The sequence below is a fragment of the Cheilinus undulatus genome, linkage group 16 (genome assembly GCF_018320785.1).
Source record: "Cheilinus undulatus linkage group 16, ASM1832078v1, whole genome shotgun sequence".
NCBI classification, from domain to species: domain Eukaryota; kingdom Metazoa; phylum Chordata; class Actinopteri; order Labriformes; family Labridae; genus Cheilinus; species Cheilinus undulatus.
The window spans coordinates 24,309,961-24,322,597 of record NC_054880.1 but is presented as its reverse complement, the minus strand read 5'-3'; the positions used below and the strand labels follow the sequence as shown (position 1 = coordinate 24,322,597).

The window sequence follows — 12,637 nt, the reverse complement described above, 5'->3', positions numbered from 1 at the left end:
GGTGACATGGAGCAAGCTCAAACAGTTTCTGATCTCTGTGTGAGCAGATCCTAATCCCAACAACAGAAACCGATACAGATCCACATCAACAGAGGACTCCTTTGTGACGACATTTCTTTAGTGTGTCTTTGGGTGCCGATGTTAGACCCTGTGTCTAACTCTGACTTGCTCAGGAGAGCGAAGATGGAAAGGGTCAGCAGCTGGATACAGAAGCGGCAGCTAAGCTTCTACAGACAACACGTTTTCCTGGGCCTAATCTGGCCCACCTTATAATTGGTGCCCAGGGAGGATACCTGCAGGCCGGGATGATGGCTGGAGCAAGACAGGCCCAAATTTGACAGAGGCAGATCTAAAGCCCCGTTAAAAACAGCTCCAAAAGTTGGATTAGAGTGATATCTGCCTTGCACTTAATCATATGTAACTTGTATTCTTCTTCAAACCAAAACAGATAATTTTTTTTTTTTTTAATTCAGCACACTCCATCTTTTTTTTATTATTAGAACACAAATATACCAACAGTCTTCTCTTATGTCGATTTTCCTTTGTTGGCAACTTTTGGAAAAGTGGATCTTGCCAGTTTCACTCACTTTTCAAAAAGTTGCAACTATGGCCGACTATTTGGCAAAAATTAAGGGAAAAATGCACCAACATTTCCAGCTTCACATTCCATCCTTGCTCCCGAAAACGTTGTCATCCATTAAAGCCTATAAAATGTTCCTTCCTTGCCTTAGAAGATGATGTAATCCTTGAAAGCCCATAAAACTTTCCATCCTTGAGTTTGAAGATGATGTCATCCTTTTATCCTTATAAAGCGTTTATATTTGTCTCCAAAGATGAATTCATCCAATAAAGCCTAAAAGCATTCTATCCTTGCCTTAGCAGATGATGTCCTCCTTTAATACCTAAAAGCATTCCATCCTTGTCTTTGAAGATGCTGACATCCTGAAAAGCCTTTAAAACATTTCATCTTTGCCTTTGAAAATATCATCCTTTAAAGCCTACAACACATTCCCTCCTTGCCTTTGAGCATGATGTCATCCTATAAAGTCATAAAAAGTTCCATTCTTGCCTTTGAAGATGATAAAATCCTTAGAAACGTAGTAAACATTCCATCCTTGCTTTTGAACATGTCATCATTTAAAGTCATAAAAAGTTCCACCTTGCCTTTGAAGATTATGTCATCTTCTAAAGCCAATAAAAAAAAACCTCCATCCTTGCCAATCTAACCAGATTGAAATGACAACTATAAATTTGTCTCTGTGTGTGTTAGATTAAAATGACTGAGCCCGAGAGCCTCAGAGATGATGTATGGGCTGTTGTTTAAAAGGTCTGATATCAGATCTTCACTGAAGACGTGTGGTTAGTGCAGAGTGTGGATGCATGTACTACAGTGCAGTAACTTGGTATCTGAGCACCCAGCACGGATGTTGAAGCGAGGTATAAACAATTCGAGAGAAAGGGAGAGAGAGAGAGGAGCCGAGTGAGATAATCAGAAACTCCACAGTAAAAAGAGGTGATAATGAGAAGGGTGGGTGTCAGCTCATCATGGCTGATACATTATTAAAGAAACACTATACCCAGACGGATGGATGGCGTGTAAGGCGTGAACAATGGACGTGTGAACACAGGAGGGCGAGGAGCAGAGAGAGAAAGAATTATTATGTCTTAATGACTTTCTGACTGTGATTCAAGATTAAACATTTCAGTTAGTTTTTAGGATGATTTATCTCAAACTATCACAAAAAAGGTAGAATAACACAAACTGCTGGTTTAGATTAATAAACATGTAAAACTCTGAGGATGTCTAAATATTTATTACTCCGATTCTTTCTAATACCACATGTTTAACAATCCTACATTTTCTCTTGTTTTAATGATTAAAAGTATAAAAAATATTCCAGTGCTTTAAAAAAGTAATTTTTTAAAACCAACAGGAAAAATTTGCCAACCTTTATTTGCAATTTAGACAATATGCAAGTGTTTGCTTCCATTTTTTAAATTAAAGACGAAAAAGAGAGAGGGAAAAAAAAACATTGGTTGTCTAGGATTTTCAATGGCATGGTGTTGAAACCAACATCATTATGATTTGGTTTTTACTAGATTCAAGTAGAAGTAGATGACTGCTGAATGAACCAGTTAAACATTGTATGTATAATCTGATGCTGCTGCAGGAGCCTCACTGGTTAGCACAGCTGTCACTAATGGACCTTTTTATAGCATTAAATAATTCATTCGAAGTAAACTATTCAGACACATAAACACGGTGGGCCCTTTTTTAATGGCACGTTTTAACTATCCAGACAGTGTAAGGCTTCTGAGGGCAAACAGGTTGGATTATGTGACTGCTGGTATTTTTCATGGTGGAATTTAATGCTTTCTTCTAAATATTAAACTGTGCCACAGACTTTAGACTAGGTGGGTCCAGACTACAGCCTGGGGCCAAATGCAGCTCAGTGAATGGGTCATTGACTGACCCAATGAGCAAATTCTGAAAAACAAAATGAAATATGACCTGGATTAAAACTTTCACTAGACAATAAGACAAGAGGAATAAGCTAACATAGTTTTTTCAAACTGAGGCGACAGGATAAATGGTAGAAATATTCTTGAGCGAAATACCTTGTTCATTATGCCCCGATTAATAAAAACAAAAGTATTACAGCAGCCAATAGCAGCCTCCTTTGCTCCTCAGTCTGCTCTGTCTCAAGGTCTGATTTTCATATCATACTCTAGCACCAACACTCCTAAAACGTTTGACAGCTCCCTGCACTTTGCTCTTGTTTTTGTCTTAATGTGGAGATGAGCTGTCTCCCCTCTCTGCTGCACTTCGTGGCTTAGCGGTTCTTATCCTGACAAGTGGTGGAGCCACTGGTAACCAGGGCTGACCAGGTTCCCCCTGAAATATGATCAGCTGGGCCAAAATGCTTGACAGCAATTAGATATTTTTATTTGTCAGATTTTTACTAACTGTCAGCCTTATATTCTTTTTGAATGTTGCCCTCAGTGAAAAAAGTACAGACACCCCTGCTTTAGACCTTAGATCAGATGTAAGGTGGTCTGAGACACAGCAATGTCTGTGTCCTCATGAAAGAAACATGCCAGCTTTGTGCCAGACTACTCCTCACATAAAGACAAACATCCATGGGAACTAACACAAGCACTATTTAATTATTAAAACAGTGTGACAGAAGGGTCAAAACATGGAGGAGGCGGAGCTTATGGACTTTACCACAATCAGCCAGCAGGGGGCAGCTCTAAAATAATTTCTGTTGCTAAAGCCTGCAGTTGTATTTAGAGCTGTAGTTATGTTTTTATCAGCACATCTGACCAGGTGTAGTTACTTTGGAAGGTTGTGTAACCATGTCAACAAACCCTGCTTTAACAAGTTTTCATGATATTAGTTATAAAACATGATCCAACTCTTAAGGATTGATTTAGTCTACTTGGTGATACATGAGGATAAAGAACCCTTACCATTGATCGCACACCTGGAAAAATCCTTTAACTCTTGGGTGATGGGACATGGGATAATTCTCGTCTATGTTTTGGCCTTAGAACATTACCCTGTTGAACGCTAAATGAGTGCAGGATTCAGAGAAGTGGGTTGATTGTGAATTAATCAAGCCACTACTTTAAATTTAAACAATCGCTGACCATTGCTTTCTTTTTTATTATCCTGCATATCCTGCATGGCATACCGTTTAGTGCTCAAATATTGTAAATGAATTTCAACTAGATTACACAAACTGTAAATATTGTTTTTGCACTTTTAGAGCACTGTATCATAATGATAAATAACAATCTGCAGTCACTTTTAATCTGTAAGACTTTGAACTGTAATAAAAAATCTTCTCTAATGTGGATGCTTGTAACTCTGGAGCTTTCTCCCTCGCTGCTCTGCACGCTCTAAAAAGATTCAGGGCAGAAATTATGAGAAAACTAACAACACAGCTCCCAGAGGAGCCGCCTGCAGAGATCTACATATCTACTCATCTGATCAGCTTCACACACCAGAACCATAGCACGCTCCCCCGGGTCGTTGCACGCACACGCCCAGTGTGAAGACTGCCACGAGTGATCCCTCAGATATCAGACAGACAGGCTGAGGATCCTTTCTGAAAGTTAAACAGAGAATTAACTGAATATTCATCAGACTGAGCAAAGCCTTAATGTATTTAATTTTTGAGCCAACAGGTTTATTTCAGCGTTCAAAATATTTGCAGCATTGCATATTAGGAGCTATTGTTTTGTATCGTGCAAAGATGTATTCATTTTTGTTGTCTTTATCACAACTTGCGGTAAATATATTAATTCGTGACCAAATGCATGTGAGGGGAGGTATTCTACTACAGTGAGCTTTCTCTGAGATATACTAAAGCAAGAAGAAACAGTGCATTATATTTTACATTAAGCAGGGCTAAGGTGCTAGTCAAATGAAAGTCCTGTTATCTGGTACTCTGTGACTGTTGAGTGGTCATCAGAGTGACTGTGACTGTTGAGTGGGCATCAGAGTGACTGTGACTGCTGAGTGGTCATCAGAGTGACTGTGACTGTTGAGTGGGCATCATAGTGACTGTGACTGCTGAGTGGTCATCAGAGTAACTCTGTGACTGTTGAGTGGTAATCAGAGTTACTCTGTGACTGTTGAGTGGTCATCAGAGTAACTCTGTGACTGTTAAATGGTCATCAGAGTAACTCTGTGACTGTTGAGTGGTCATCACAGTTACTCTGTGATTGTTGAGTGGTCATCAGAGTAATTCTGTGACTGTTGAGTGGTCATCAGAGTAACTCTGTGACTGTTGAGCGATCATCAGAGTTACTCTGTGACTGTTGAGTGATTATCAGAGTAACTCTGTGACTGTTGAGCGATCATCAGAGTTACTCTGTGACTGTTGAGTGGTCATCAGAGTGACTGTGACTGTTGAGTGGTCATCAGAGTGACTGTGACTGTTGAATGGTCATCAGAGTGACTCTGTGACTGTTGAGTGGTCATCAGAGTGACTGTGACTGCTGAGTGGTCATCAGAGTGACTGTGACTGTTGAGTGGTCATCAGAGTGACTGTGACTGCTGAGTGGTCATCAGAGTGACTGTGACTGTTGAGTGGTCATCAGAGTGACTCTGTGACTGTTGAATGGTCATCAGAGTGACTCTGTGACTGTTGAATGGTCATCAGAGTGACTGTGACTGCTGAGTGGTCATCAGAGTGACTCTGTGACTGTTGAGTGGTCATCAGAGTGACTGTGACTGTTGAGTGGTCATCAGAGTGACTCTGTGACTGTTAAATGGTCATCAGAGTAACTCTGTGACTGTTGAGTGGTCATGGCAGTAGCTCTGTAACTGTTCGGTGTCCATCAGAGTAAGTGAAAGTAGGGTGTATTAGACCAGAGTGGGCAACTTTTGGAAAAGTTGGTGGATCCAGTGGGGAGCACTCAAGAGTTCAAGCCACTTTTGAGCCTGGGCATTATGGCCTGCTAAGAAATTTTTTCCAAAAGTCACCATCCGAAGCCTACTATTTGGGAAAAATGGTGGGGAAAGGCTGCAACATCTCAAATTTCATAAAAAAAAACTTTTTTTCTTTGCCTTTGTAGATGATGTCATGCTTTGAACCCTTTTATAGGCTCTAAAGGATGACATCATCTTCAAAGAATGGCATCCCATCCCTTTCGCATACTGGTTCGTCTTCGCCCGCAGCTGCTTTTTTCAATCTAACCAGGACCCTACAAATTTCTTTATTTTTGCTGTTATTTCGTTATTACGTATGTTATTATTATTCATTTTGTTATTTATTAATTTGCACTATAATTAATGTTTTTTCATTTGGTATCTGAATGACTAAAATGCAGAATGTAAACAGCAAGTTAAAGCACATGGTTTAAATGATGATGACTCACACAATAATCAGTTCAGGAAAATTATCATTAAATAGTGAAGGTGAAAGGAGTAGAGAACAAATCGTGGTAACTTTGACGGATAATTAACATTTGTCTCTGTCTGATGGGGGAGGAAGGACTGATGGAGGGGGAGGAGGGGGATGGTTTGTTGTGGAGCGGGCGGAGCAAAGATAAATGAACGAGCTGTGTTAAGGGATCACAGATTCAGAGTGGTTTGTGAAACAGAGAGACTGAACTTCCCTCCTCCTCTCCCTCTCTCGGTCTCTCTCTCACTCGCCCTCGCTCTCTTGCTGCAGTCAGCCTTAGTCTCCGTCTCCCCTCCTGAGGGGCTTCACCGCATTCCAGCACCACGCAGCTCGACCTTGCTTTAAATGCAGCGCTCTGCTGTTTGACTCTATTGGATTATTGGGAACAGATGTTGGCCATTTGCTGCGGTGTTTCTCTGTGACATGTGGCGTTGTGTTTTGTCTGTAGGCGGGTAGAAGAAGAAGAGATAAAGAGGAGAGGATCGGAGCTTAACTGAGCTCTGTGTGTCTGCTGATGTGGATTTTTCTCTCTGTTTCACGTCCAGGCTTTGTTTTCTCTGAGGTTTGAAGCTGATCGTAGTTTCAGGAACACGGAGCTCCAATCCTGATTTAATTTGGACTTCATGTTGGAGTAGAGTCTCTGTGGCTGAAGGATCTGCTCGTCTCTCTGCTGCTGATTGATTTCTTTAAACCAGTTTCAAGAGGACAAGCTTAGGATGTATGAAGTTCTCTGAGTGTTCATTTAGCAGCAGAGCAGCAGACTGCTTCACGTTAGGTCTTGGATGACTTTACAGAACACATACGGACTAATTAAGTTGTCAACGTGAGGAACATCTGATGGGAGTCCAGATCTCCTGATGCTTGCTGGTTTTTGGGGATTAAAGCGACTCAATCTGCAGAGATGTCCCGGCTCCTCTTCGTCTCTCTGACCCTCCTCATCTGCTCCTGCCCCACTTTAGGAAAGAAGAAGCTCTACATCGGCGCTCTTTTCCCCATGAGTGGCGGCTGGCCGGGGGGACAGGCCTGCCTCCCTGCTGCTCAGATGGCCCTGGACCTGGTCAACAAGAGGACAGACATCCTGCCAGACTACCAGCTGGAGCTGATCTACTATGACAGCATGGTGAGAGAGAGAAGGACCACAACTGCTCACTCAACTTCATCAAAGTCATCATCTCCATCATCTACCAAATTTTCATCTCGCCTAACACCAGCCAGTCTCCATCATTTTTATTCAACCAGTCCCCACAAGGTTTTTAAGCTAAATAGTATATCAGCATTTCCCTTAAAAGCATGTTTATGCCCACATTAGAACACATCTATACCAAAAATCTTTCACTTGTTTTGACTGTCCTTTGTTGACAACTTTTGGAAAAGTGGGTGGAACTGGCAAGAGGTCAAGAGAACCCTCAGTCGTGTTATCTACTATTTTGCAAAAATTGGCTGAAAAGGCCCCCAACATCCCAATATTCACCAACATTTTGTCCCCTGCCTTTGAATATGATCTCAAACTTTAAAGCCTTTAATTTGCTTTAAAGGATGGCATCATTATCATCAACTCCAACCAGCTAACCTCCATCAAGGTCTAAGCTATCTTAATTAGTACCTTAAAAGACACATTTGTTGTCCAGATGTGGAGTTTAGCTGTTCTAAAGACAAAAACAACAAAAAACCATGAGACTACTCCACAGTTCAAGACACATACACAAAATACATAGAAAAAAATATGAGAAAAACATTGCTGATGAAATTGAATCATGATGAAGTATTTTCAAAGACACTTACTCTGAAGTTTAAATGCATCCTCCTGTACTATCTTTGTTCAGATCTGCAAAAGCTACAGGTTTATAACGTTAAATGGATAGCCAAGGTTGAAGCTGAAACTCAGAATTTACAGGATGAGAACGGTTAAAGACAACAGAGCTCACTGTAAGCTGCAGCTGTGAAGAACAAAGATCTGATTGGATAAGCTATGGCTCACCTATAAGATCACTTCAGGCCCACTTCATGACTTGGTTAGGAGCACATTTTTGTCTCACCATACTATACCATACCATACCATACCAAACCAAACCAAGCCATGCCATGCCATACCAAACCTTACCATAGTAACAATACCATATCATAGTAAACCATACTATACCATATTTTAACCATACCATACATTAGCAAAGTAATGGTATTATACTGTACTAAAAGATACTGTACCTTACCGTACTGTCTTGTACCAAACCGTACTGTTCCACACAATACCATAATGAACATACTCTACCATAACATTCAAAACCATATCATATCGTGCTGTACCTTACAATACTATGGCGAACCACATCGTATAATACAATATAAAGTCATAGTGTTTTGTACTTTACTGTAACTGTACTACACCATAATATAACATACAACACTGTACGATGCCGTACTGTTTTACAGCAGTTCTTAAACGCTTTAGCTCAGGACCCTCATAATAAAGGTGCCAGAGACCGGGGACCCCCACCTGAACCTGAAGGTGGTTGAAGCATAGTTGCATAGCATTGTTGAGCCATGCACATTCAAGAATAATTATTTGCAGACTTATATTTTAAGTATTTTTAAACATTACTTTGATTCCAGCATAAATGTCACCAAATGACCTTGTTTTTATTTTACATTTGCTGATATTATGCATATATTTTTATTTAAAAATATGCATATATATAGAGAGAGGTGAAAAATACAATTTCAAATCATTTGAGTTGTCTTTGTTTTTTGGAAGTCATCTGGTGACCTCCTTTCAGTGTCTCATGACCCCAGACCCCCACGTTGAGAACCATTGACATATCATACTGCACTGTACCATAACTTACCATATCATACCACACTATCCCATACCCATACCATAATGGGCTTAAGTACAATATTAAAGGATCTCATACACTTTGACCTTGCTTCTTAACTGACTGATTGGGACCTAAGAGTCGATCACAGTTATTTTTAGGTGGATCACGAATGTGTGCCTGGAAAAAATTATGTGGAAAAAAGTCTGTTCTTTTAGTTTGAAGTATACACTATATTGTCAAAAGTATTCACCCACCTGCTTTGACTTACAAATGAACTTAAGTGACATCCCATTCTGAATCCATAGGGTTTAACATGACATCGGTCCACCCTTTGCAGCTTTAACAGCTTCAACTCTTCTGGGAAGGCTTTCCACAAGGTTTAGGAGTGTGTTTATGGGAATTTTTGACCATTCTTCCAGAAGTGCATTTGTGAGGGCACACACTGATGTGGGACGGGAAGGCCTGGTTCTCAGTCTATGCTCTAATTCATCCCAAAGGTGTTCTGTCGGGTTTAGGTCAGGACTCTGTGCAGGCCAGTCAAGTTCATCCACACCAAACTCTCTCATCCGTGTCTTTATGGACCTTGCTTTGTGCACTGGTGCACAGTCATGTTGGAACAGGAAGGGGCCATCCCCAAACTGTTCCCACAAAAGTTAGGAGCATGGAATTGTCCAAAATCTCTTGGTATGCTTAAGCATTCAGAGTTTCTTTCACTGGAGCTAAGGGGCCAAGCCTAGCTCCTGAAAAACACCCCCACACCATAATCCCCCCTCCACCAAACTTTTCACTTGGCACAATGCAGTCAGACAAGTACCGTTCTCCTGGCAACTGCCAAACCCAGACTGGTCCATCAGATTGCCTGATTGGAGAAGCGTGATTCGTCACTCCAGAGAATGCGTCTCCACTGCTCTAGAGTCCAGTGGCGGCGCGCTTTACACCACTGCATCTGACGCTTTGCATTGTACTTGGTGATGTATGGCTTGGATGCAGCTGCTCGGCCATGGAAACCCATTCCATGTAGCTCTCTACGCACTGTTCTTGAGCTAATCTGAAGGCCACATGAAGTTTGGAGGTCTGTAGTGATTGACTCTGCAGAAAGTTGGTGACCTCTGCGCACTATGCACCTCAGCATCCGCTAACCCCGCTCCATTATTTTACATGGCCTACCACGTTGTGGCTGAGTTTCAAGTACAAATGGCCTCATTTCTAATTTAAAAGTTTTGAGTATAAATGCAAATGTAAGGAATTTTGGGTTTCAGTTTGCTGTTGAGGAGGTATTGGTGTTGGTGGGTCCGAATGCTAGATCAACTGAGAACACTACAATAAGATATGATACAATACAATAAGTTAAGAAACCATATGATACCACAATTTTATGATACTAGCCATAATTTCATATGTGTCAGTATAATGTGACTTTTTTGTCCCTTTGGGTAAATCTGTCGTCAGTGTGGTTCACCACAGAAATAAATAGGAACAACAGAAACAAACAACAATCCACGCGTACAGTGAAAGGCACATGCACATCAACTAGGAATAAATCCCTGACATTTGTGTACATTCCTCACATGCTCTGCCCTTTACTTTGGTATAAGTATGATGGGTTTTCATTATCCACCACTAAGGTGATATCCAAAGACACAGGACAGTGTGCTTTCTGCCAGGGCTAGTGTTGATGCTGTTTCATTTCCTGATTAATGTTTGTTGCAGAGGCGTTTAGAATACTCAGATCGCCTAAAAGTCTAATTTTTGTTGCACTAGCATGACAAATACACTTTGTAAATCATCCCATCGTGCTGTGCATGTCTCTACACCATGATCTACATCATGACACACACTGTGAGTTTGTCCGTCATCTTGGTAAGTGTGGGATCTGTGTGTGTTGTCGGGTAGCAAAAGAGGTCAGAGCCCTGGAGAAATGATCGCTGTACCTGCTAGAACAGCTGTTTGCATAAGAACAACAGAAACAGACTCCCATAATAGCTCTCTGTTGACCCACTCACCTCAGGACGTCACTGCTCGTCTCTTTCTGTTTTTAAAGCTTATGAAAGAGAGAAGAAAGCATTCAGCTATATTTAAATGATATAAAGAAAGATGTTAGGATCTATTTACATGTTCACACAACAGAGCTCGAGCAGGACATGGAGTCATTATTGCTGCAAAATTCAAGGGCACATTTTAACATTTTGAGAGCATGACTTTGATTTCCTGGATCAGGGTTTTCTTCAAACTTTACATTAAAACCTGCCTCCATTATTTTCCCCCTGTTTTGCCATGATATATCAAAGAAAGTCCAAACAAAAACAAAAGAACATATAAACAGATATAAAAACAAAATGCACTTAATTCTCCTTCATCTATCATGAATGGGTGCTGGATAGGACGATCTTAGATCATGAAGAAATAACATGTAATGATCTGCTAAAGCTGTTTTCTCATAGAATCAGCTCTCTATGTTAACTTACTCCCTCCTCGTGCAGAAAAATGCACAAATATGTACCATAAAATAAGTCAGAATGCAGAAAAACGGTATTTAGTGCTTAAATATTCTGTAGAAGACATCCAGACCCCACATATGGATGGTTGCAACAATGAAAATGGCAAATATTTCACTATTCTATGCCATCAGGTTATTGCAGATGAAAAAGGAAAAAAAAGGGGAGGATGTTGGCATGCCAACAGTAACCAAGACAACAGCAGTTCAAACACAAACAGAGATCTGGCTCCTGAAGACGGATGAGATGAGGCACACGGGCAGATGGACATCACAGACAGTCGGCGGGAGCTCACCGAGACAAACCATGGACCAATCGTTGATCACAGACCGGCTGCTCGTCACACTGAGTGCGCTCAGATGATCTCAGGCCAGCAGCTTCACACGCTAATGTGCTAATACTAACAAAGATGCTGCTTTATTCCAGAGAACAGAAAAGACCAAAAGAAAGATGATGTAGAGAGCTCACCGGAACAATTAAAAAGGACACTACTACAACTGCTTATAAAAACGTCAGTGGCAATGTTTGATTAAACATTCAGTGGGAGATCAATGATTAATAACAGTAGATTTAAATCTCAACCTCCAGCATGTCTTAACGGCATGTGAGTGTCAGGGATCACTTCACATCAGGACCTTTCTGTCCACACAACATCTGTTAAATATTTGATTCTCTACTTTGTGACCTCTTATGACATCCAGGAGCAGTTTTGATAATGTGGAGGCATCAAAGCTTCTAGAACATTCCATCCTGGCTGTTTGCATGCAGGTCAGTCTAGAAGAGCATCGTAAGGGTCTGTGTCGGTGATACTCCTATGCATTACTGATAATAAACACTGTCAAAAGAGCAGAAGCATAAAACAGAAGTTAGAACGAGGCAGGGTGGAGTGATGTGTCTGGGAGGGCTGCAGGTGTGAGGCAGGCAGGGTTTAGTCATTTGGAGGCCCAGGGCAAAGACCAAAATAAGACCCCTCCACCTTTAGTTTAACGTATTTATAATGAGTGGAAAAAATAGAGGGATCTATTTCAAGTTAACAGAGCCACAGAACTACAGTAGATGTTCAAACATGGGATATAAATAACCAGCCATAATTCACCAGCTCTTTGAAAAGCATCTTATAGCTCAGACTTGGCACATTCTAATATTCTAACAAGCCTTCAGACCAGATGGGACTTGTAGATAAATAAATAAAATATATAGATATATTTTCATTAACTGTGACATTTTCTTCCTTCTGACACGATACAGACATTTTTTGTTGCCTATTGCACCCCATTTAACCACACAAAAATCCACCAATTCATTGTTTCATTTCATTTCAACTATGGATCAGTTGATCTATGGAGCTACCTAGCTCTCAGCTGGTGGCGCTTGTTTTCAATTTGAAACCCCTTTTTTTCTGTGGTGC

General features: G+C 40.8%; 1 protein-coding gene across 5 annotated transcripts in view; it reads left to right on the top strand.

The window, feature by feature from the left end:
• Positions 1 to 12,637, top strand: part of gabbr1b (gamma-aminobutyric acid (GABA) B receptor, 1b) — a 102,348-nt gene that overhangs the window by 41,550 nt on the left and 48,161 nt on the right. For all 5 annotated transcript variants that reach the window (XM_041809856.1, XM_041809854.1, XM_041809853.1 and 2 more), the window contains one exon: positions 6,878 to 7,038. In XM_041809856.1, the coding sequence (XP_041665790.1) occupies positions 6,878 to 7,038 (161 nt within the window). The remainder of the gene's footprint in view (positions 1 to 6,877; positions 7,039 to 12,637) is intronic.